This window comes from Aedes albopictus, chromosome 1 (assembly GCF_035046485.1).
Source record: "Aedes albopictus strain Foshan chromosome 1, AalbF5, whole genome shotgun sequence".
NCBI classification, from domain to species: domain Eukaryota; kingdom Metazoa; phylum Arthropoda; class Insecta; order Diptera; family Culicidae; genus Aedes; species Aedes albopictus.
This window is the reverse complement of record NC_085136.1, coordinates 232545141-232572267: the sequence shown is the minus strand read 5'-3', so window position 1 is coordinate 232572267 and position 27127 is coordinate 232545141. Positions and strand designations below refer to the sequence as shown.

General features: G+C 37.1%; 1 protein-coding gene across 1 annotated transcript in view; it reads right to left on the bottom strand.

The window, feature by feature from the left end:
* Nucleotides 1-26895, bottom strand: part of LOC109425394 (DNA polymerase alpha subunit B-like) — a 139564-nt gene extending 112669 nt beyond the window's left edge. The window contains 2 exon segments of the mRNA XM_062846414.1: nt 18741-18997; nt 26700-26895. Coding sequence (XP_062702398.1) covers nt 18741-18997; nt 26700-26775 — 333 coding nt within the window. The 5' untranslated portion in view covers nt 26776-26895.
* Nucleotides 26896-27127: the final 232 nt, after the last annotated feature.

The following is a 27127-nucleotide window of genomic DNA, read 5'->3' as shown; positions in this document are numbered from 1 at the left end:
GCTGTCAAGCGATAGGACAAGCGTTACCCCAGGTGGGAAATGTGCGTGCGTTATCCATTGTCTATTGACATGTTGAGGGGCAAGACTCTAAACACACTGAGAAATACTCATTGTCAACAGACACATACTTCACAGGCCTAGAATTGTAAACCTAGTCTTGTCGTTATAAAGACGTTGTACTGAATAAATCGAAAACATTTTTTTCTATGGTTGAAAATTTAGATATCGAAACGTCCAACCTTCGCGCACATCATGAATTGACTTAGTGAAAAAAGCATACTTTCTCAAATACGAGTAGACTGAAATTTATGTTTAATTTTGGATGCATGAACACAGCTAAAAAATGGCGTAGCATACAACAAATGTAGGTAGATGCCCAAAAAATAAACTATTTTAGTATCTAGTTAGTCTAGCAACACTGTCTTGCCCCACCTTCGGAGCCAACAAAAATTCGACTCGAAACGTATTTCGCGCGCAAATGGAACTTCTCACAAACCCAAAGAGCCCCAGGAATGAATGCCTGCCGACGATCACAATGGAACAGCACCAGACAGGCCTTCTTCTTTAAGACACAGCGGGCACAAGAAAGCAATATAAACCCCAGAGAAAAAAAAGAAATAATAAGAGAAACTAGGTACCTACAAGAAATCATTATGAAACGAAAGAAACATGTACTTGTGGCCGTTTTTTCTTCTGTGCCTTTATCTTCACATTACAGAACTTCACAGATAACCGCTTTTCATCGAGTGAGTTGGGATTCCTCAGCACTCTTCCTGTGCCACCATCACCACCGTTGTGGTGGTCATCATTAAAAATAGTCTGCTCTCGTATTTCTCGAAAGAATGGGCCTCGGTCCCTGAGAGGCAGTAGCACCAGCAGGCGTCGTAAAAAAGAACCTGTAATTCTTCAAAGACTTGCTTTCCTACCACTTTTCCGTATGTACAATGCAATAAAACGCTATTTTTATTGCCGTATTCGGCGTCCATTTACCAGAGTTAAATCTTTTATGTGTGCACGATTTATATGGCAGTAGGCGCTTGGACGAGGAACAATATTCTCTTATGTACAGAAAAAGAGCTTTTCCTCCCAATACAACTTTGAGACCACTCAGAGAAAGAGAAATGATTTCAATGATAGCAAGCGAGGAACCTCGCACTCTCAATGATGGTTGGTGATAATCAACCTGAACACCATCACCACATTGTCTGTGTGGATGATTCTTCTGGATCCGTGACCTCGCTCTCTCTGTCTTTGTGTCGAAAAGCATCAGTTTCTTTGCGCAAAAAAAGAAACCAAGCAGAAATAACATCGCGCACAATGACTTCAACTCCGATGCCAAAAACCCCGAAGCAAGCAGAACTACAATCTAAGCAGGCACGACCTGAAAGAGGTCGTCGGACGGGCCTCCGTCAAGCAACGCCGCGCCGGTTGCCTGAACAATGGCCTCCTTTGCATCTGGTAACTCTATTACCACTCTTTGCTGACAATGCTGCTTTTACCGAGGTCAAGTCCGGTTATCCTTGATGCGTAGTTTACTTCACCAAGCAAAACTAGCAAACCAACTGAAGGCGGATGTAAAACAGAATCAGAAATGAGAGCAACTTTCCTCTTGCTGTTGCAAATTCAACTTTAACGGAGTTTTTGTGGCGCGGTGAAATAAAATCGAGGTCATTTGCAAAGGGAAAGACACGAAATATGAACATCAACACATCCCTCTCGAAGCGTCGCGTCTTGCTTAATTTTGCATATTGGAACTGAAACCTAATCCCTCGAGATGCTCGTGACGTTTCATCTCTAACGAAAAGCATTGCAGGATCGTTAAGCCCCTTCAGCACTTCAACGAGTGACAAATTACCATGCGTTCCGAAAGGGTTAAACGGCTGATCTCTGCCTGGGCTTTGGGCAACACTAAAATGGCATCAAAGTAGACGTTTACAAATGACCCATCATATTAATCGTCGGCCTGTAGACTGCCTACTAAATGACATGCCTTTGTAGTTTGTAAAGAAGGGCATTTCTCTTCCGTTGAATTGGGATTTGCATGCATACCTGGAGCAACAGAGCAGCTAGCAGTTCATTGCAATACATTTCGCTGACAAATTACGCCTTGTTTGGTAGATAAAATTATGCTTGATAGCTAATTTTTGCTGTCCTCTAGTGAAGTCCTTTTAATCTACAAGAATATTTTACAGTCGACTCTCCACATGTCGATGTTCTACATCTCGATATCTCTCCCTATCTCGATGGTTTGGTCAGTCCCTTCAATCTGCATACGTTTTGTTATTCTACATATCGATATCTCCTTATCTCGATATCTCTCTATCTCGATGCGATCTCGTTCGTTTTTGTTCTAGATTTTCTCTCCTTATGTCGATATGCCCGTTTTTACAGGTTGCTAGATCTGCACACTTAGGAAAAATCACCGACTTCGGCAATGCTTTACCGAAATCTCAACCGTTGAGTTTGTTTTACAGGAAAAAATCGGTAAAGTTAGCAACTTTTACCGAACTTCGTGAGAGTTTGACAGATAAACGATAACATTTTACCGAAATTTGGTAATTTTTTACAGAATTTCGTTCAAAACCCATTACCGCACGCTCAGCGGTTGAGATTTCGGTAAAAGTTACCGAACGCGATTAGCTGTGTGGTTTCTCAGGTGCAAAACATTCTGGGATGGCGAAGTGACATCTGTTTGTTGACAGTTTTTCTTAGTTACGGACGATTTTTTCAATCTAGTGTGCATTACAATTTGGTTCTTGAATTCGATCTCTCCCTATCTCGATGGTCCCTTCAATATCGAGATGTAGAGAGTCAACTGTAATGTGTTTTCGTCATAAATAATAGCATTGAATAATATACTGGGATCCGTGCAGCTCTTGAAGTCTTGAATGCCATTTATAGACACTATAGGGATATTCCAGGTCAGCCAAACTACCTTGGAGTTCACAACTTCAGGTCTACACTCGTAACAGTAGCCATATTTGTTATACTGATCAACGTTGCATAATCTATCGCAGTAAGTGGACCAATCTGAAGACTACTAGATATTATTTTAAACTTTTGGGACATCCAGGGTCGTCCAAACTGTCCTATAATGAAGTCCTTCAAATCTGCAATAATAACTGTATGTGTTTCGCCATAAATAATTGCATTGCATAATCTGCTGTGATCTGTGAAGTTCTTTAAATATCTAATGACATTTAGAGATACTATAGAGATATTCCAGATCAGCCAAACTACCTTGAAGTTTCGAGCTTCAGGTCTACACCATATCTGCTATACTGAGTAACCTGAGAATATCTTTATGTGTTTTCATCATTAATAATAGCATTGCATATTCTGTTGGGATCCGTGAAGCTCTGGAAATCTCAAATGTCATTTAGAGACTTTAGGAATATGCCAGGTCAGCCAAACTGTGTTGGAGTTCAGAACTTAAGGACTACATTCGTAACAGCAGCCATATCTGATATACTGAGTAACGTTGCATAAACAATTGCAGCTACTGAACCAAACTGAGGTCTACTAAATATTATTATGAACCTTTGGGGCATCAAGGGTCGTCCAAACTTCCGTGAAGCTTTGCTCTTGACAGTAACAGCAGTTATTCTCTCAATGAACTGTACTATTACACATCAAACTGTAATATGTGATCCCTCTAGCATTTCATGAGTCACTCCAAGATAGTTTTGAGATATTCCGAACCAACCAAACTACTTAGGAGACCATAGCTTCAGGTCTACACTTGTGATAATAGCTTTTCCCAGTACGTTACATCCACTGTATTTACCAAAGTAGATCGAGGAACAATAAGCGTTGTTATATGTTTTTGAGATATTTAGGGCCATCCTAACTGTTATGGAGCTTAGTTGATAAAAATAACCACTGTTATTTACATGAGATGATTTCGTTTTAGGTAGTAACGTTACACAACCAAATAGGTTTCATGAACCTCTTAACTCTCAATCGTCATTTCATGATAGACTTGTGATAATTTAGGTCATCCAATATTTCATGGATTGCACAACTTTATATCTACACTTGCAATGCTAGCCTGCTACACTAAATAATGATACATAATGAATTATATTTACTAGTATTCTTCAAAGAGTAGTAGGAATTGTTCTGTGCCTTTGAATTTAATGTTGCTCAAATTTTTATGGGACTATTTTTTTAGAAGTTACCGTTACACCCATAGACTTTAAGATCTAAACTCAAGAACAGTTTGGATATCCTAACTTTTCTGATATGTACTGCCTATTGAACTTTCAGAAGACTTACTGAACATGATAGAATACACATCGTAGCTTTGTATAATGGAAGAATTTATCGTTACACGCGTAGACTTTAAGATATTAAATCAAAAACAGTTTTGATGACCTAGGATATCCCGACTGTTCTGAAACTATCTTTTGAACTCAAAAGACTTACTGGAGAGCATAGAATACAAATCGTATAATGAAAAAAGTTACCGTTACACCCGTAGACTTTAGGATTTAAAGTCAAGAACAGTTTGGATAACCTATCTTTTGAACTATAAGACTACTTGCTGGCCATGGTAGAATACAAATCGTAGCTTTGTATAATGAAGTTGTCGTTACACGCGTAGACTTTAGGATTTAAAATAAAAAACAGTTGGGATGTCTATTGAACTTTCAGTAGACTTACTGGACACGATAGAATACAAATTGTAGCTTTGTATAATAAAAAAAAGTTACCGTTACACTTGTAAACTTCAGGATCTGAACTCAAGAACAGTTTTGATGACCTTGGACATCCCGACTGTTCTGATACTGTCTTTTGAACTTTGACAAGACTTACTGGACATGATAGATTAGAAATTGTAGCTTTAAATAATGAAAAAAGGTAACCGTTACATCCGTAGACACTTTAGAATGTAGGCTCAAGAACGGTTTGGATGACCTAGCATATACCGACTGGTCTGATACTGTCTGTTTATTTTTCAGAAGACTTACTGGACATGATAGATTACAAATCGTAGGTTTGAATAATGAAAGAAGTTACCGTTACACCCGTAGACTTTGGGATCTAAACTCAAGAATAGTTTGGTTGACCTAGGATATGCAGAAAAAAAAATCTGGCATCATATTCTACCCTTTTTATGCGGCTGATCATCAAAACTACAGGAAAACGTGGAAAATATTCTTTTTAACGCTTGGAAAAAATCCGACATCAAATGTTTAAGCAAGTCGTACAAATTCGACACGGTAAAGGCTGGGTATTTTGCGTGATTCAGATCCCATTGAGATCTATTTGTCTCTGCCCAGTAGCTCCTATGCCTACCTTCGCGTGGCATCGGTCGGACTGCAAGCAACATTAGATAAGATCGGGTAACCAACCTCTGAGAGAACTTTGATCGTAGACTGACAGGAATGGGGAGGGGGTTGCTTCTGCAACCGTTTGTTGCTCTCTACAGTAATAGACATTCGTTTAGCCGAGGCCCAAAAATTTTCAAAAAAGTGTCAGGAAACTCATACAAAAGATTTCATAATAAAACTTGTTTATGGCGGTGATAGCATATCTAGTACTGTTTTATGAAAATGTGACATATACACTGAAACAAAAACGAGAGTAAAAACCCTTCAAATGTCATCTTTTGCCTAGACATTCGTTTAGCCAAGAAGAATGAAAAATTGGTTTTCAATAAAAATTTTGTAATTTCGTGCGAGTGTTTCGAGGATATACCCCAAGGCATGGTTTCCCAAACTGTGGGTCGCGACCCTCCAGGGGGGTCGCCGGCCTTCATTTAGTGGGTCGCGAGGGACAGTCGAACACAGACACTGTAACAGACAACAAATGAGGGTATTTCTATGGTGGGTCGCGAAAAGTACGGCTGCTGGCAAAAGGGAGTCGCGCACCTGAAAGTTTGGGAACCTATGCCCCAAGGTATTTAGTTTATGACGTGTTAGCAAGATAATTGACCTTAAAAGTTTATTTATTTGTGAAATTCAAAGAAATATTACAAAAATTTGTCCCGATAAGGAGAAACGATGATAAATTAATTTATTTGAGGAAAATGCTTTCTGTTTTTAAAATATGACACAGAATTTTTGTTGGAAATGTTAAAATTATTGCATAAAATGTCGTGAGAACATAAAGTATACAGGCTTTCGGTTGGATAAACATCAAAATAGTATTGATAAAAGCTAAAATAAATAGTTATGTGTAGTAATAAAGACGTATCCTAATGCTTCTGAAGTATAACTGTATAATACTACCACATTCATTTATTTGGAAAGAACGTCTAAATTATGAAACAAGTAGTTCATGCTAGAAATTTGAATACTTTGAGTGCCATTTCTCAACATGTGAGGCTTCCAATGTATGGTATTTCAGCCAGAATACAGTCTAGCAGATATTGGGAGCTATTAGAAGACGTAATAGTAGTAAACGCTGTGATTTATGATTTAAACTATCATATTTCATTAAAACAATACTTAAATACGTGATTTTTTTATGGTTTGCGTCATTTTTTTCTGTTAAAAACATTGTTTTCCGTAGTTTTTCAACCTGCACTTATTGGAATCTTTTGAAACACTTCCGATGAAAATAATTACAACAAATCTCAATTTGGAAACAATTTCAATATTATAACTGCATATATATGAGACGCGTGTAAAATTAATATGGCAACACTTCTGAAAACGATCAAATTCATGATTTACAAGTCGATCTATAATGCAGATCACCATACAAAATGATTGTGTTTGATATTATTCGAAATCGGGTAGCTTTTACTATGAAATTCTAAAAAATGTACAATTCGGCTAAACGAATGTCTAGGCAAATTTTCTATTTTTCTTCCCGAGCAGTGGAGAATAGCAAGTTTATAACTACGAAATCACATAACCTGTTTTTATACCTTGTTTTGTTATTATTAAATTATCAAGGCATAGCTTTTCCATAACAGATTTTGTTGGACAATCTCATTTTGTTATAATCAAGCTATTGATATACATTAACTAAATTACATTTAAATAAAACTAGCTGTACCCGGCAAACTTTGTCTTGCCTACTGCGTTTTTTGACGTTTCAAGTTTCTAGTCAAGACCAAGTCCCCGGTCAAAATGGATGAAAGATCGATTTTCAAAAACTCTCTATTTTTCCATGTTTTTTGCCTCATAAACCTTCCTTGGGTGAAAACTAACAGAACAAAACTAAGACGACCAAAATCGGTCCTTCCGTTCGCAAGTTATGCGCGGTCCCACGTATGCCACTGCATTTTTATATTTAAACTAGATGTCCCCGGCAAACTTTGTCTTGCCTACTGCGTTTTTTGACGTTTCAAGTTTCTAGCCAAGACCAAGTCCCCGGTCAAAATGTATGGAAGATCGATTTTCAAAAACTCACAATTTTTTCATGTTTTTTGCCACATAAACCTTCCTTGGGTGAAAACTAACAGAACAAAACTTAGACGACCAAAATCGGACCTTCTGTTCGCAAGTTATGCGCGGTCCCACGTATGCCACTGCATTTTTATATTTATAGATAAAATATTTTGTTAAAGTACAAGTTTAGTTATTGTTGTACTATTGATCAACTTATCAGCAATAGCACAACCCTGATAAAAAAGATCATAGAGATACAACAGAATGTATTGTTACAATACGCTGAAATGAATGGTAGTTTCCATTAATTCAATTGTTTAAAACGATAGAGTAACAACAGACTCTATTGTTTTCCACCATAGCATGTATTGTAAATGTCACTTTTACAATAGAAAATGGAGGTTGTTATGTATCTTTACCATAAAAAAATCCAAATTTTCTGGAGCAAATTGAGTCAACTACCATACAATTTATAGTGTTTTTATTATTGAAATTTCTAGTGTCATAGATTTTATTGTTCACGTATTGTAGTTTCAGTGGAGCATTTTCAGCAGGAAAATAAGTACACAATATAATTTGTTGTTGAACAGTCAAATTTATCATTATTTAATGGTAGTTTATGGTGATTCTATTGGGGATTTTTATCAGGGAACAGTAACAAGTTTTGAAATCACAACAACAATTCGACAATTATGACCTGTCCCTTTGTGTTGTTCTATTTTTGTATTCAGTTAAAAAGAAAATTCCTGAACGACTCTTTTTAAGAATTCCTCAAATAATTTTCGGATAAGCACTTGGAAGATCTGGGGGAACCTTTCGATAAATCCCTGGAGAAGTCTTCAAGAGAACTACTGGCTCAGTTTTCTTAGAAATTCCGAAGTTAATTCTTCTGAGCGATTATTAGGATTCTTGGCAGAAACTTTTGAAAAACTCTGGGAGAATCCTTCGGAAAAACTCATGGTGAAATCCTTAGAGAAATTTTCAGAGAAATCTTAAGATGAACCCTTGAAGGGATTCTATCCAGGATTCTGGAGGAATTTCTAGAGGAATCTTTGAAAATCCATGAAAGATTCCGCCAAAGAACTCTCGGAGAAATTTCTGGAAGATTTTTGGAGTCATTTATAGAAAAGTTTATGACCAAATCTGTCGACAAATTTTTGGAAGAATTTTATAACAAAGTCATTTGATAAACATAAAAGGAGTTTTTGACGGAATCCTTAGAGTAATGAATAGAGGAATTTTAGAAAAAAATATTGCAAAAATTTCTGGTGAAAGTCCTGTAGGAAACATCAGAGGAAGTTCAGGAGAAATTAAAGCAAAATTTTTGGAGGAATTCTTGTAGTATCCAGGAGAAATATTCGACATAACTCTTGAATCCAGGGAAAAATCGGAGGAATTAAAACAATCTTTCCAGGAAAATTGTAATAATCTGTACAATATTACCAGTATCCCAAAAATTCTCTACAAAACTGTTGAGCATTCTAAAAATTCTTTACTTTCTATGCTGAAAAAAAAAACAAAGGTCACATGTGCTCCGAAAACAATTAAAGTATAACAGTTTATAAATTACCGGTGGAAATCGAAGCTCGTCGTATTTGATAATATAGAAATTACTAAAGTTCGATTATCTTGCGACTTCAAATCTCTTAGAATGAATTAAAAGCTGAATATAGTATTTTTCGATCATTTGAAAATATTTCTTATGTCAGAGTGATGAACCTCATGTTATTGGCGGGTTTGTGAGACAAAGCGAATTATTTTATGTAATAAGTATTATAACCTATTTAGTAACGAGTTTGATATCATAGCAAATTCTGCTCTCCGATTATTATCAATAACATATTAATATCAAAAATTGTTATTGAAATATTTTCCGAATTCACTGTTATTAAGTTGTTATTGAAACTAACAAAACAAGTTATTGAAATGGTTTTCCAAGAACATTTTTTTGTTATAGAATTTGTTATTTTGCCGCTTATGACAAACAAGTTTATAACACAATATGTTATGGTAATAACTTGAAAATAATCGATTTTATTATTCAGTTATTTTGCCCAAATAACACAGCTCCTTATGCTGTTGTTATTCCCTTCTGCTCGGGTTGTATTTTACGGCCATAAAATAAATAAAATATTGTTTCATCCCATTGACAAATGCAAATTACCTAGAACAGTGCTTCCCAAACTTTTAAGAGGTTTCGCCCCCTTGGAGCTTGAGAAAAACGTTTTCGCCCCCCTAAGTGAAATTTAATTTTTCCATAATAAAAGGCTGAAACTTTGCGGATGCCCTTAAAAGCACATGTTTATACACTACTGTGGCAAAGCAGGTATTTAATGCATATAAATTAGTATCGCTCTCATTTGCATTAAGTTGTTTTTTAAATGCATTGATTATCTGCAATAGAAAAAAACTACATTTTTGCATGTAAATACAATACATTTTGAAATCATGTTTGTGTTATACATATTCTTGAACAAAAAAAGAGCAAAACAGAACGAACTGTAAACATTTACGAAACTCGTTATCTCCAACAGATGTTTTATCCTCGGTTTTATCAGTGTTTTTAAAGGGGGTTATTCATATCCCGAGAAGTTTGGACTCAAGTACTCAAATAAGAGTGGCGGGAAATTGAAAACCAATTACAAAAATATATTTTATGCAAAACGTACAACTCTGGAATGGTCCATTTTCAAATATAGTGATCTAAATTCGTATGAAGTGGATACATTTTTATTGTCAAATAAGTAGCATCAGTCAGAACTCGATTTTGAAGGAATTCAACGCCGAATTTGAGGAGAATTTTCAAAATAGCTCCTAGTAATAAGCAATGTTTGAAATTCCTCCAGGAAGCTTCTCTGAAATATTTTCAAACAATGTGTGACGACTTTCATCCGAAAAGTGTTGAAAGATTCATCTTAAATTTCTTGTTTTTGATTGAAATTTCCATGAAGAAAAAACGCATATGAATTAAAAACAAAACATTTTCATCAAGTAAGTAAAATCCCCTGTTTGTTTTTTATAATTTTGACAAAAATCAATCATGAATTAACATAAACATAAACAATTCTGTGAAGTTTACAGAATTGTTTATGTTTATGTCTATCTCGAAACAGGCAAATCCTAGAAATTGACATTTTGGACATGTATTTCAATACTTTTGATATTCCTCAGTTATTTAAAAAATCGCCCCCCTTTTCAGTATTTTCGCCCCCCAATTTTGATTTTTTAAATTTTCGCCCCCTTCGCCTTGATTTTCGCCCCCTGGGGGGCGATTTCGCCCACTTTGGGAATCACCGACCTAGAAGATCCTCAAAAAAAAAAGAACATTAAATTATTACAGTTGCGAAAAAAAATAGAAAAAATATGCCTCGGCTAAACGAATGTCTACCACTGTATTAGAAGCGGCTCACAACAGCGTCTGATCCACATGTTAGGGCAGCTGATAGATGTCCGAGTGCTCAAGAAACACTCAGAGTATCCCGCAACGGATTCGTGCCACGAGCCGAAATATGCAGGGATAAGGACGGAGGCCTCTTGACAGCCGGACGTGAGGTGATCGAAAGGTGAATGAGCACTTCTATGGCCAGCTTAATGGCGTGGAGAACGTCACACCAATTTTTTTGAAATGCTTCTGGCACAAAAAAAAAAACAGCAAAACAAATTGCTGAATTTCAGCATCATTTTTGCTGAATTTTAGCACAACATTGCTGATCAACTGTCAAAATTACTGGATGGTTTAGCAAGATGAATTGCTGAATGCAATCATTAGCATAAGCATTAGCATTAGGCATATTACAAGTAAGCAAAAACGCAAAAAAATACACTACCGATGCAAGTTTATTTCTTGAGATTTGTGTATATGCAGGTGCTGGTGCAATGTTGGGATTCCAAAACGTTTGTCCTCAAGTTCATCACGCCAACATATTCCACTGAAGACAACACACATTAAATGTGTTGTAAATACGTTTGTTATTATGATTTTGAATAAAACAAATACATCGACAATGATTTTTCATAAGGGCCTAACTGACTTGATCGATTTCTCTTCGTCGACTCTCTCTTTCGCTAATAACTTGATCAAAACAAACAAAATCATTATTATTTTTGTTTCTATAGCAACATGTAGTCGTCTTCTTCGCATTTCAACCAAAAAATCTTTGGAAAACTCAATACACATTCTGTGATAACACAAAGAGAGGATCGATGAAGAGAAATCGAAAATGTCAGTTAGGCCCAAATGAAAAATCAGTGTCGACATGTCTTCAAGGATCTATTTTAGGAAATATTGGACACAAATAGTGGATCCCAGTAATCAAGCTTAAATTTACTGTTATTGGACTCCACGAGTGTTCACAATAGAATAATAGAATATCGAAGACAACTTTATCAAGTAAAATAGGCTTCGATAATATGAACCAGATTTCAAATCTAGCATAACATGTGAAAAGGGCCTAAATGCATTTTATAAACAAACATATTTCAGTCGCTGTAGGGTTCAACTATATCAGCCCGCGAACCTCAACAGTGTTCAACGCCCTTAACAGATAGCTCGAAGATTGCTTTCTGACCGAGATGAGCTTTACTACAGCAACCAAAAAATGTTTGTTTGCAAAAAACACTTAAGTGCCCCACACAATGCATACGTTTGCGTGTGCGTGACAGTAGTTTGACACATTTCCCATGGGAAAACTGTCAAAAAACGCAAACCTCGACGGAACGGACGCTATGTGTTCCAGGCTTTAGGCCTTTTTCACATGTTAGGCAAGAAATGATTGATTTCGAAGCGGGCCAGTGACTGAGACTCATGCATATAGAGCATTTCCAGCACAACGCGCGCATCCCGTTGGCGCGACCTTCTGTATGAGCTACTATCTGAAAATGTTTCTCATGTTATTTATTTTACAATATTTGTTACACAAGAAACCTTATTTTCTTCTTCAAAAAATTATAACTCGAAAACGGTTTGTTGGATTGAAATGATGTCTACGAAGATGTTTGAGGATATTATTGTGTAGGACTTCTAGAAAAGACTACACTGAGAGTATTATTCATTGTAGATATATGTTATTTAGGTGTCATATAATATCATTTTTCCAAAAACCTTATACTTTTTATTATTTTTCTGTAACCTCAAAATTTGCCAGTAGGATAGTCAAATGCTTCTTATTATTTTTTCTCGAATTTTTATTTTTTTCTAGATTTTTAAAACAAGCAAAAGGAATCAACTTTTGAGATTTCTTTTATCACAAAAAAAATCTACTTACAAGGCGGTCTGAAAATTCACATATCTTTTTTGATGAAAACCGTTAAACAAATCTCGAATAACATTTTATCATCAGTCTTCGCTCAACAGTCATCGCAAGCAGACGTATTTTCAATTTCTCTCGCGGTCTATAGTGTGTGTTGATTTATTGTTAGCGGACTATTGTTGGAGAAGCATCTGTTCAAGCTAAGTATTGTTCGATTCTCAGTGAGACAAAAAGCTGTTTGTGGTAGGCAAAATCTGCTTGCTTCCGCTCGTCCATTGTTACAATGGACGGGGACGGAGAAGAAGATGGTAGCACAAATGAATCTGACCCACAGCCAAAATCTCCCCGGATCCGCCAATATCCGATTGGTGCAAAAGGTCCTTTCGTGGTAAACTTCCGCAAGCTTTCAGTGCCGCTCAAGGTGTTGCTGATTTCAGCCGAGCGCTTTGAGGGGGTTTACAGGGTGTACATTCCGTGTGAAGACGTAGAGGTCGATGGGGTCATTTATGACGAAACTCTTACGCCAGAGGTAGTCATGCAGCACGGTGAGGGGGGGTTCGATAATAGGGCTCTCCCTTCGGTACCTGTGGTCGATTGTGAAAGACTCACTACATTGAGCTCCGACAAATCCAGCAGGGTGGACTCTAGCGCTCTGAGAATAACGTTTGCAGGAACCATGATTCCTGATTTTATCAATGTCAGTAAGGCGATTATTCCGGTTCGGGTTTATACTCCGAAAGTCATGCTCTGCAGTCGTTGCAATACGTTCGGTCATACCGAAAAGTTTTGTTCCAACAAGGTGAAGTGCATCAAATGTGGTCAAGATCACGAGTCCGCGAAATGCCCTACAAACTCGAACACGTGCATTCTATGCAAAGGCAGTCATGACTTGCTCACAACGTGCAAAGCGTATCAAGAAGTGAGGAAGCAGGCTAAGAACAAATTGGTGGCTCGCAGCAGAGCAAATCGTGCAGAATTGCTAAATGCAGTTCACGCGCCAATCCCCACTTCAAACATGTTCTCCCCGCTCGGAAATGAATCTGCGGCAGATTCAACCGAGAATGACCTTCAAAATCAAGCTCACTGCAGCTACCGTCCACCTCAGCGAAAACGTAAAACTAATTCAGGTTTCAAATCCCCATCAGTTGATCAACAAGACTCTTTCGCTTCATCGTTGAAACATTTTCCTTCGCTTCGTCCTACAAAAGATGTGCCGGGATTCAGGAGGGTAGAGCAGACAGAGGTCGCTGCCGATCCAGTGTCCGAAATATTGAAGTCGTTATGTCGTCTGTTTGGTGCCAATCCAACGTGGTGTGGGCTCGTTGAATCCGTTGCTCCGGTATTGTCAAAAATCTGGGAAGCTCTCAAGACACTCCTGCCCCTCCTCTCGCCGCTCATTGAACTCTTCGGTTGTAAAAATGGAGAGTAGTAACCCCAAACGCACTCTCTCCGTTCTTCAGTGGAATGCTAGAAGTATCATTCGCAGATTAACAGGGTTGCAGGCAATGCTTTCAGAATTCGAGGTTGACGTTTTTTGTATTTGTGAGACATGGCTGACAGATGTTCATTTTCTTAATATCCCTGGGTATCATATTCTTCGAAAAGATCGTTCTGAACCGTACGGAGGTGTTCTAATTGGCGTTCGCAGAGGTATTGAATTTCATTCACTTCCTGTTCCAAACGCAGGATCAATCGAGGTGGTTGCTTGTTCCATTAAGATGAGAGATTTCACGTGTTCCATTCTTTCGGTGTACATTCCCCCGAATTGCCCCTTTAGTGCAGAACCACTGCGACAAATTCTAAACTCGGTTCCGGAACCTTGCATGATCCTTGGTGATTTCAACGCGCATGGAATGGCATGGGGGTCATGCAGAGATGATGGAAGATCAAAGATCATTATGGAAATTCTAGATGATTTTCGTTTCAGCATTTTGAACGACGGCTCTTATACTCGTATCAATCAAATCAACAATCCATCCTGTTTAGATCTCTCGTTATGTACGTCATCAATCGCCCTAAACTGCTCTTGGAAAACCGTAAACGATCCTTTTGGCAGTGATCACCTTCCAATTGTGATAAATTATTCCAAATCAGGTCAGATACTGCAAGATAGGTGTGTTATGTTTGATTTAACAAAACACGTTAATTGGCGGTCATTTTCGATTAAAGTTTCCAAAGTAGTGGACGGGATCCAGGACGGAAGCAATCTCAAACAAAATTACTCTATATTTGCTCGCGGCGTCGTTGATGCCCTATGCAGTTCCCAAACAAAATCTATACCAACCGTTCAACAAGTCAAGCGAACCCCGACAATATGGTGGGATGATGAATGCACAGATGCTCTGCAGGCCAAATCAAAAATGTTCAAACAATTTCGTCGTACTGGATCTCAAAAGGATTACATTGATTACAAAAGGTTGGAAGCTCTTTTTGTCAGAATTACGAAAAAGAAAAAACGTTGATATTGGAGATCTTTTGTTGAATCCCTGGATAAAGATACTGCTTTGATAACCTTATGGTCGACTGCTCGAAAGCTTAGAAATAGTAGCTATTCATCAACTCCAGTTGATAATTACTCCGAGGAATGGATGACACGATTTGCTAAGAAAATTTGTCCCGATTTTGTTTCTACCGATAACGTTTATCTTGATGTCGACAACTCTCAACATTCCATGAACAATATTGCTTCTCCATTTACGATTGAAGAGTTCGAATTCGCGTTAGAATCATCGAAAAATTCATGCCCAGGATTGGATGGTATAAAGTTTAATGTGTTAGCGAAACTCCCCGAAGAAGCGAAGCTTTTTTTACTTAGTTTATTTAATAATTTCATAATCGAAAATGTATGCCCAGATGAATGGCGCGAGGTCAAAGTTACCGAAACCGAGCAAAGACCCATCCTCTGAAGATTCGTATCGTCCTATTTGTTTGTTGCCCTGCCCGAGAAAATTGCTCGAAAAAATGATTTTGAATCGGTTAGAACCCTTGATCGAGAAATCCGGTGTCCTATCAAAAACCCAATATGGTTTCCGGCGCGGAAGAGATACACGAGACTGCCTTGCACTTTTAGCAACGAACGTTCAAATTGCATTCAACAGAAAAGAAGAACTAGCCGCGGTGTTTCTTGATGTCGCAGGAGCATATGATTCGGTTATAATCGATAAGCTGTGCTCTAAATTGTACAGTATCGGAGTTCCCACCTTTTTATCGAACTTTTTGCTTAATCTTCTCTCAAAAAAGAAAATGACATTTTACTTGAACAACGTTGCTAAGATTTCTAGGGATAGCTACTTTGGTTTACCGCAAGGCTCATGTCTGAGCCCATTCCTGTTCAACATATATACTAATGATATGGACAATTGCATAGCAGACGAGTGTTACCTCATTCAGTACGCCGATGACAGTGTCATCTGGGTAGCTGGGAAAGATAGGATAGTTATGCAAACTTCACTTCAACAATCGATAAATAATCTTGTTATCTGGGGAGACTCGCACGGATTTTCGTACTCAAATGAAAAAACAGAATTAATGGTGTTCTCACGAAAACGTTCACCCGCTAATTTGAAAGTTTTCCTCTACGGCTCAGAAGTTAAACTAGTTCACGAAACTAAATATCTTGGCATTTGGTATGATCCTAAAATGACATGGAAAACCCACATCAATTACTTACTGAAAAAATGCCAAAAACGTGTAAATTTTTTGAGAACCATTACGGGTACTTGGTGGGGTGCTCACCCCAAGCTTCTGTTGACACTATACAAGACTACAATCCTATCTGTGCTAGAATACGGCAGCTTTGTATTCGATCAAGCGGCAAAGACTCACATGCTGAAGTTATGTAGACTTCAGAATCGCTGCATCCGCATTTCTCTTGGGTTAATGCAGTCTACTCATATCCAGTCGTTAGAGGTTCTAGCTGGAATCCCTCCGCTTTCGCTTAGATTTTTCGAGTTAAGTTGTCGATTCGTTATTCAAAGCTTCGGTGCTAGTAATGATGTTGAACGTGTTTTGGACAAGCTGTTTGAAATAAACCCCTCAAGTAAAATACTCGCGTCATACCGACATGTAATTACCATTGAAATGGACAAAACTCCCTCACAGCAGTATTTCGATTACGCGATAGACATTCACTCTTTTTCTCTGACGGTCGATACTTCCATCCATGAGTCATTGCGCGATATTCCGGTTTGGTTGGTACCAAAATTCGCAGCAACCGCTCTGCGAAGCAAGTTGCTGAATGTTGAGAATGCTCAAGTTTTTTATTCTGATGGTTCCAAATCAGGAACAGTTGCTGGTTTTGGCATACATAATGGTCAGAGAGGTCACTCATTCAAACTAAGCGAACCATGTTCGGTGTTCTTAACAGAAGTACTTGCCATTTTTTACTGTTGTCAGCTGATAAAGCAAAATGTCCCTTCAAAGTATTTCATCTGTTCAGATAGTATGAGTGTTTTAAGCGCACTCAATACGAATCGTTTTGACGTAAAGGCGTCCCATTTCCTTTTGAAAATCAAGGAAATTGTATATAATCTGTCTCAGGCAGGATATACAATTGTTTTCTTGTGGGTTCCTGCCCATAGTTCAATCTATGGGAATGAAGAAGCCGATGCACTCGCTAAAGAAGGCGCCTCCAATGGACCTCTATACCAGAGGGAAATTCAATCTAGGGAGTATTTTACGCAAATAAAAGAATATGTTCGTTCAGAATGGCAAAAAACTTGGTGTTCAGATCAAATGGGAAGATGGTGCTTTTCTATCTGCCCAACAGTATCGTGGAAACCATGGTTCGATGACCTATCCGTTTCCAGAAATTTTATACGCAATATGTCCCGCATAATCTCCAACCATTATGGATGCAAATCCCATCTTTTCCGCATTAATATCTTACAGGAAAACATATGCACGTGCGACAAGGCCTACGAAGATATAGACCACATAGTATGGTCCTGCGAACGTCACAACACAAAAAGGAACTCGTTGATCAACTGGCTGAGAAGAGACAGGATGCCTATTGGAGTACCCATTCGTGACCTACTTGGATCCCGGAACATACCATACTTGAAACACGTGAATAAGTTCCTTCTGTCCATTGAGCAAAACATTTGATTCCACACTGTTAAGTCCTTCAGTTAGATTTCATCAGTATTTATTCTGTAATTTCTCATCCCGTATCCTAAACTGTCCCCTTTTTTACCTTTCCCGTATTCTAATTAAAATATTAAATGTAAAAGATTGTAAAATATTATAAAACATGAAGCACGGCTCCGTGATGGTGCTAATTGTCGCCGAATGAGCCAATTAGGTTAAGTTTGTAGTCAATAATTTTGTTTAATAAAAAAAAAAAAAAAAAAAAAAAAAAAAAAAAAAAAAAAAAAAAACATTTTATAAGTTCTTACACGTTTTTCTTATTTTTTGAATGCGCTTTAACTCACGTATGATGAAATGTATGTTTTTTTTATTAGCATTGGAACTTGAACGTAGAATCTATCTATGACATAAACAATCACAAAAATGGGTTCCTTTTAAATTTTGTTTTAAAAATCTGTGGGAAATAAAAATTCAAGAAAAAATAGTTAGAAGCATTTGACTATCCTGAGCTACTTGGTAAATTTTTAAGGTAGAAGAAATGAGCTTTCTAGAAATAAAAATAAAAAAAATAAATCAAAGCGTAAGGTTTTTAGGAAAATGAAATTATATGACACCTAATATAGATGCACGAGGAATAATACTCTCGGTGCATTTTTTTTTCTTTCTGAAACACCTTTACAGGGCACTGCGCTGTTTTGATATTGTAAGGGATTTTGACGTTTATTGGCCTCGTTGTTTACAAAATTTCTGTAAGAGTGAAAGAGAAGCATAGAATTTCATGCAGTGCCCTCAAACGTCCTCGAAGACATCACTTCAATAGAATAAACCGTTTTCGTGTTATATATTTTTTAAGAAAATTATTGTTGTTCTCATATGCTTTTTTTAATTAGGTGAGGGAAAAAGGTTATGTGTTGATGCAAAAGTAAATGATTGACAAAATCCAGTGCATGAACAATCTCATTGAAATTTGAAAATATCGAGTCAAAAATGTCATATTTTTTCGTATGCTCTGTAGTCTCAGTGTTCAGTTTACCGTGAATCAAACTTGTCCACTTACCTTTGCCGTTGTATCACCGCCTCGGGACCTTATCGGATATCTTCGGACGCTCTTCGGTGACCGTCGGGAGGTCGTCGGTTTCGGCGATGAACCTGTCGTCTTGCATAACCCCTTCTTGGCACATTCGTGAATTTTTAGCTCTCGTAAAAGTTCGACTGTTAGTACCGCTTTTCCATGTTTGGAAAAACTGTAAACCATCCAGATTTCGACAAATTCGACAGGCTCGTCAATTTTACAGCTCGTGCAGATTTCGACACCTTGTTGTAATGGAAGTGAGAATGTTCAAAAGATACATAACAATCAAATCAAATGTGAGTTGAGTTTAAAATAACATAAATTCCACACTACACATGAACAAACATTTACCGTACGTCAAGTACTTCGGAGAATCTCCAGTTAGTCTAGCGGTTAAGGCTATGGATCGCCACACCGGAGACGGCTGGTTCGATTCCCGTTCCAGTCGGGAAAATCATTGTCCTTGCCTCACAATTTACAAATTCATGCAATGGCAGGCAAAGAAAGCCCTTTAATTAATAACTGTGGAACACTAAGTTGAAGCGTAGCAGGCCAAGTCCCAGTGGGGACGTAGAGCCATAAAGAAAAAGAACTTCGGGGAATTTTTTCATGGCATCAGAGTTCTATTAAAAATCAGAGAAGTTCTAATTGAAATCAATAGTTACAATCAATAATACATCGGAAAATTTAAGTATTCAACAAAACAAAATCAGCAAATTCCTTGAGATCAGAAATTTAAAAAATACTTCAAAGTTTTTACTTTTGAAACCAGAGTTCTACAGAAAAAAAAACAAAATTCCTTACTAAAATCAGAAATTCCAAAAAATACTTCGGGGTACAGGCAGTGATGGAATTACTCGCAACATGGAGCAATTCGCGAGTGTAAAGCCAACACAAGGCTTAGTCAAATCTATCTATATATATAAAAATGAGTTTGCAGTTCCTTTGAGGCAACGAAACTCAAGAACGGGTGGACCGATCAGCATGAGTCTTGCATGGTTCGATTCGTATTCGTGGTGGCTGTGTTTATATGTACAAAAAGTTACGAAAATCAATCAGATAAGTAAAAAAAAAAATGATAAAGTACTGATTTTTCATGAGCTGAGAAGGAAATCAACACGATCGAAATAAACCAATCTAGAGTGCGGTGCTACTTTGAGCTCAACAAGTGTCAAACCACAACAAAACGGCAAGACGAAGTTTGCCGGGACAGCTAGTTCATAATAAAAGCCATGGGAAAGAATCCCTCGAAAAGTTTGTAAAGGAATCTATAGGAATCTATAGGGCATTTTCTATAGGAATCCCTGCAGAAAATTCCCGAATGGATCTCACTAAGAAGAATTCGTTAGAAGATTTTCGATCAAAAAATCAGATTTTTAAAAAAATATCCCAAAACTCTTTCCGGGGTTTCCTTTAGAAGTTAAACCCCGGAAAGAGTTTTGGGATAAATCCTTGGAAGATCATTTGAGAGAATACTTGAAGGAATTTTCGAAGCATTTTTCGAAAAAAAATCTACAAAAGTCCCGCAAAAAATAGGTCAAATCTCTGAATAATTTTCTAAATAAATCCCTGAATGAAATTTCTGCAGAAACTCATACACAACTTACACAACTCATTGTAACATTTCTTGGGGAATACCTGGTGAAATTTTTGGAGAAATAAGAAGTTAGTGTGGGAATTTCTGGCGAACTTTTTTAAAGAATTTTCGATTAAAATCTTAGATTTTTTTTGGAAAAAATGGAAGAATTTCAGAAGTAAATCATGCAAGATGCTTTGAAATAATTGTTTGTGGAATTTGTAGAATTTCCCATTCTAAATTCAAACTAAAACAAAACCTTAAGATTTTTAGAAAAATTTTTAGAAGAAGTTCTGAAGACATTTTTGGTATATTTTCTAAAAGAATATCTAATAGATTCTCCAACCGAATGCCTCGAGAATTTTCTGAATATATATCCAGAGGAATTTCTAAAAATCTAAAGGAATTACTTAATTACTCTTTAAGACAATATCTGAAATGATTTGTGAAAAGTTATGAAGGAATTCAGTAACAAATTTTGAAAACGAGGTATAATCAATGCTACACCATTTATACGTCGTTTTTAAAATTTGTTGCTTAATTGGTAAATCAATTTATGCCAGAATTCTTAAAAAAAAATGTGACACTTTTCGAGGAACACATGAAAGATTTTCTGAAATAATGTGTATCATGATTTGATTTGGGAAGTTTTCTACGGAGACCGTCGTAATAAAGTTGAAAATTCTGTGTTCACTGACTATTAACACCTCAGAATTGCAACAAAGGGCGACCGAGCAGATACCGGTACATACCTACACTACTTATACAGAAAGATCGTTCGGCGAACACAGCACAACCAGTAACCATGCTACACCTTCAACCCAAGTAACAGAGATGCTCTTAGAAACCCAGGTTCTATAACGCTTCTCAAAACCTTTTCAGGACTAATTAGTCATTAAACGAAACTTCAAAAAACATTTGTAAGGGGAATTGCTACAAAATCATAACTTGATTAGTATACTGCCGTTCTTCTGCAAAGTAACGTAAGCGAAATTACCAATTTTGGTATATTTTTTGGTTATTATTCAACAAACTCTTGATCGTTCACTATGTTTTCTTGCATAAATGTTAGATCACCACAAGATCTTGCATCCTAATATAGCAGACATGCCACATTGTTATTATTTCACCAGATATATACTAAAAAAAGTCGAAATTTGGAATGGCGCTTACGTCGCTTTGCAGAAGAACGGCTGCATACGATCTCCTTCCTTTCACAAACATACTTAATTTGGCTTGTATCATATTATTCCTTTCCTGTTAAGCTTTATGATTAAGCAGCAACTCGAACAGCAATTGATAATACCAATAGCAATTGCATTGGCGTAACTAGGATTTTTTTTTCATGGAGGGGGCCCAGGAGGGGCCTGACTTGAGATGAATTTTAAGCGGGAAGAGCGCCCGATATGTGAATATGCAAATCAGTATTGTAGTTTTGAGTAATCAAAATGACTGTTTCAGATTTGTTCATAGTTTTGTAAACTATATGAGTACGAACAATTCCTCCAAGATTTTTTTCCATAGCTTAATTCAGTGATTCCATCCATCATGGCTTCTTCCAGAAATTCAATCAAGAATTCATCTAGGGATTCCACTAGACATTTTTTCGGGGATTTTTCCTGGGATATCTTTAGAGGTTCCTCCAGTAATTCTTCCAATGCTTTTTTCGAAGTTTTCTTCAGGAATTTCTCCAGAGATCCTTTAAAGTATTTCTGCAGGTATTCAGAGATTTCTACAGGGATATGCCTTCCAAAATTCCACTAGAGATTGCTCCAATAATTACATCCGGAATGATTCGAAGTATTTCTGCAGGAATGTATTCCAGAAATTCTTTTAGAAAATTTTATTCAGAGATTCTTAAAAAACACTCCAAGAATTGCTTGAAAAATTTGTACAAAAAACCTTTAGGGAGCCTAGTTTTTTTATGTATATTGACGAGATTTTTAGCCCTAGGCTAGTTCATCTCGGGACCCACGCTTTACTTCCCTTCCGAAGGAAGAACTCACATTTTGCGAGTTTGTCGGGAGTGTGATTCGATCCCAGGTTCTCGGCGTGATAGTCAAGTGTTCTAACCATCCCACCAGGTCCGCTCCACTAGGGATCCTAGTATTCCTTCAACAATTACTGCAGACATTGATTTCTTCATTTTTTTTATCCAGGAATATTCCTACAAAAATTCTTCCAGGTATTCGCTAAGAAAGCTCTTCTGAGATTCCATAAAGAGTTCCTAATGGGGCTTGCTTCCGGGATTCCTCATCGGCTTTCTTCAGAAAATACTTCAAGGGTTCCTCCAGGGATTCACCGGAAATTTATTCTGTTATTCTTACAAAAACGAATTCCGAGATGATTTTAAACATTTCTAGAAGAACTCTTATAGGGAATCCTTCAGAAACTCCCGCAGGAATTAATCCAGGATTTCAGTATTTCCTCAAGAATTTCAGCGGTTTCTTCAGTATTTCCCCTGAGAATTCTTCAGAAAATCCTCTTGGAATTCCCTCAGAAATCGAACTTTGTATTTCATCAGGAATGAATCTTGATACAGTCAGGTTTTTTTTTTACGCGGGGGATACGTACCGCGTAAAAAAAAAACTCAGTTCAAAATTCGAAAAACCGCGTAAAAAAGTCTCACCATTTCTCGACGAATCATGCAAAAATAAGACGATGATTTTTTTTTTATATGGAGTTTTCATTTACGCGGCCGCGTAAATGAAAACCGCGTAAAAAAAGACCTGACTGTATTCCTCCAGGAACTCCTTCGGAAATTCCTCCCGGATTTTTTTCTAGAATTATTCCAGGTATTCCTGCTGGCATGCCTCTAGGATTTCATTCAGGCATTTCTCCAGAGACTTCTGCAAGAGTTCTACCAAGAATTTCTCCAGGTATTACCCCAGGTATTTCCTCAGGATATACTCCAGGAATTTATTCAAGTTTGGATCCAGGAATTCTTCCATGAATTCCTCCGAAAATTCTTCCAGGAATTTCTTCTCTAGGGTTTCCTCTGCACATTCCTCCAGGATTTATTTCATGGATCCCTCCAGGAATTCCACCGATGATTCCTGCAGTAATTCCTCCAGAAAATCCTCCTGGAACTCCACCAGAAATTCCTTTCTGAATTCCTCCAAAAATTTCTCCAGGAATTCCTTCAGAAATTTCTCCATGGATTCTCCAAGAAATTCCACCAAGATTTACCGTAGGTATTTCTCCAGAAATTCCTACAGGAATTTCTTCAGGAATTGATCCAGGAATCTCTCCAGGAATTTCTGCAGGAAATCCTTTAGAGATAAGATTGCTTCCGATATTCTTTCAGGAGATTCTTCAGGAAATTCTATAGGAATTTTTCCAAGGGATTCCTCCGGAAATTCTTTCAGGTTTCCTCTAGGAATAAATCCATGAATTTCAACTCCACGGATTCCTCTAGAAATCCGTCCAGGAGTTATTTCACGGGTTCTTCTAGAAATTCCACCAGGAATTCCTCCAAGAATATACCAGAAATTCCTGCAGGGATTCCTCTAAGGATTCTTCCGTGAGATTCCTCCAAGAATTCCTCCTGGAATTCCTCCAGAAATTCCTCTGGGAATTCTTCTAGAAATTTATCTTGGAATTTCATCAGAAATTTCTTTAATGCTCCAGGCATTACTCCAGGAACTTCTCCAGGGATGCCTCCTTCAGAAATTTATCCATTAACTTTGGAGCCAAGGGCTGAAAGTCTCTTTAAAAAAGACAAATCAATCAATCAATCCATTAACTTTTCCAGGGAATCCACCAGAAATCCATCTTGGAATTGCTGAGAAAATTTGCTTATGATTTCACAAAAAAAAATGTGCCTATGATGCTTCGTTCTATGATTTTTCAAAGTAGGTGATGTCTGTGGAAAATGTTTGTTTTTCACTAGAGTTTTCCGGAAAATTAGGCGACCCTGATTTTTTCAATTTAGTTTTTCAAATATATATGATCCCTACCTAATTTAATTAACCTTCAGAAACTTTATACCAATTTGTACGATAATAAAAAATCCCCTAATGCTCCAGGCATTAGACCAGGAACGTTTCCAGAGATTACGCATGGAATTTTTCCAGAAGGTTCTCCCAGATATCCTCCAGAAATACATCTAGGAACTCCTCCTGTGATTTCTTGAAGAATTCCTTTAAGGATTCCTCCAGGAATGCATCCAGAAATTCCTCCAAGGATTCATCTAAAAAAAATTACTAGTAATTTCTACAGGGATTTCTGATGCGGATTCTTCAGATTTTTTTTCCCTGAAATTTCTAGCATAATTGCTTTTCGGATTCCTCCAGGACTTCATCCAGGGATTCCTCCAGGTATACTTTCACAAATTACTCCAGGGATTCCTGCAGGTATTGCTCCGAGAATTCTTGTAATGATTTCTTCCAGAATTTCTCTCGGGATTTTTTTTTTTAATTTCTTCAGCGGTTAGTTAAAAAATTACAGTATTCCGTTCATAATGTTTTTCAGGGATTAACCCCAGGGTTTTTAGGATTACTAGATTTTTTGAATAATTTGAAGGATTTCTCGAGGAATTCCTCCATATAGCCCTCCATATTCCCCCTGGGCCCATATAGCCGAGGCGGTAAACGCACGGGTATTCAGCATGACCATGCTGAGGGTGACGGGTTCGATTCCCGGTCGGTCCAGGATCTTTTCGTAAAGGAAATTTCCTTGACTTCCTTGGGCATAGAGTATCTTCGTGCCTGCCACACGATATACACATGCAAAATGGTCATTGGCAGAGGAAGCTCTCAGTTAATAACTGTGGAAGTGCTCATAGAACACTAAGCTGAGAAGCAGGCTTTGTCCCAGGAGGACGTTACGCCAAGAAGAGAGAGAGAGAGACTGTTTCAGAAATTATAAATACACTTTGTTTATTAAATGAAATGAACTTTTCTAATGATTTTTACCAACTTCTTTCAGAGTATAGCATATTGTACTCCATATTTTTATATTTCCTTTCATTTGTCTTGATGTTTTAAAGAGCAGTCGAGTTCTCTAACAAATAACTTGCATTTGCACAAAGGTGTTTTTTAATGATTTCAACATTACTTATCACTAAATACCAAAAATTATCTAATTTTTCATCAAATTCACTTTCTCAACAAGTTGTCTAAGGAATGCCTTGATCAAAATTTAGGAAAAATCGATAAAGGCATTTCCACATCATTTTGTCTGAGATCAAGTTTCTTATGTTTTAAGGTTTTCTACGGAACATAAGAACTACCACACAGTTTCTTAGCTTTCCTGAACGCATTTAATCTAAATAAACTTATTTATTCAGCTCATTTGATCCTTCAGATGGGAAAGCTTGTCATACCATAAAAACGAATGCATTAATAAGTAATTAAGACATTCGTTTGCTTAACGTTTGTTGCTACTAGTGTTGTTGAGAAATTTGAAACAAAAAAATTTGTATTGAGAAGGCCCGTAATGGTGGTTCATGATCAAATTTTCTAGTAAAAATTACACTTACTAATCGAGAAATTTCCTTTATTATCAGTATACAGTAATTTTTATCGTATTTGGAAATTTCATATTTCATTTGTGAGATTTTTTCTTTTCTACTAAGCTACATTTTTTGACCACTTTGTGTAACATCAAATTTTAATCACCTAGTTTACAGAGCCCTATTTTTTAACTTTTACCAGAAACATCAACAAAATTGATATTATTTGCTTCGTTAGCATGTTTACTATAAGAGCTGGAAGAAACTTTTTTGGATATTGTGCTCAAATTGAAATGGCAGTTAATCGTTAGTGTATTTATAATTTCTGAAACAGTCTATAGTTATTTTTGTGATCCATTGGTTTGCTATTCACATAGTTATTGCAGGAATCGCCCAAAATAGGACCCGCTGCCCAACTGTTGTCACTATCTAATTATCAAAAAAAATTGTTGATTGTTTTGCAAAATTTGGATTTGTTATCCTCAGTTACTGCTACAGATTTATTAGGATACCATGTCTAAAAAATGGCTTACCCTTTGAAGTATGGAGGTGTCATGAGCCTGAATATATTTCAACTGGATGTCAGTATTCTCCTCAAAAATGTTTGGTCAGACGGGACGGTAGTTGAATCGTCCATTTGCTCTGTTGTTAGTAGGATGCGAATCTTAAATTCTAGTCCATATTATGGACTGGAATTTTGACCGTTCATTTGTTCAGTTGCAGTCAACAATCGATAAGTTACAGCATTGCCAGTGTAGTGTAGGGGAAATTGATATTCGAATCTTTGAAATTGCGAGGCAAATTGTTAGAGGGAAAAAATATAAACATGAAAAAAATATAAAAATAAACATATAAAAAGAAACAAAAATAACACGTCGTCGTCACAGCTCCCTTAATCACAAACCAGACTTACATTCTTGAAGTAAGTTGTTTTCCGGGTGGAATCCGAGCACCGAAAACAGCTCCTTTAATCTTTCAATCGCCACCATTGCTTTATCACGAGTCTCGAGATCACTTCACTTCACTTTGTAGTAAACAATAAAACATATAATTATTCATATTTCACTATACATCCGAGACTGCTTCACATTCACTACATGAACGAACTTATTTAGCCCGTTTCACTGATAAGAAGTTGTTTGCAAACAATCACAAGAAAAGGCGCGGAGCGAAAAGTTCAACAAAGCGGCGAAATATGCGGCGCACGCTTAAATTTTATGACACAGTTTATGTGTGAGGGTTACACAAAATCAAATCGGACAAATCTCACGCACGGAAAAACAAGGTTAAAATTATTAAATACATACTTTATAATTCTGGCGTTCGATTTGAATTAGTGGA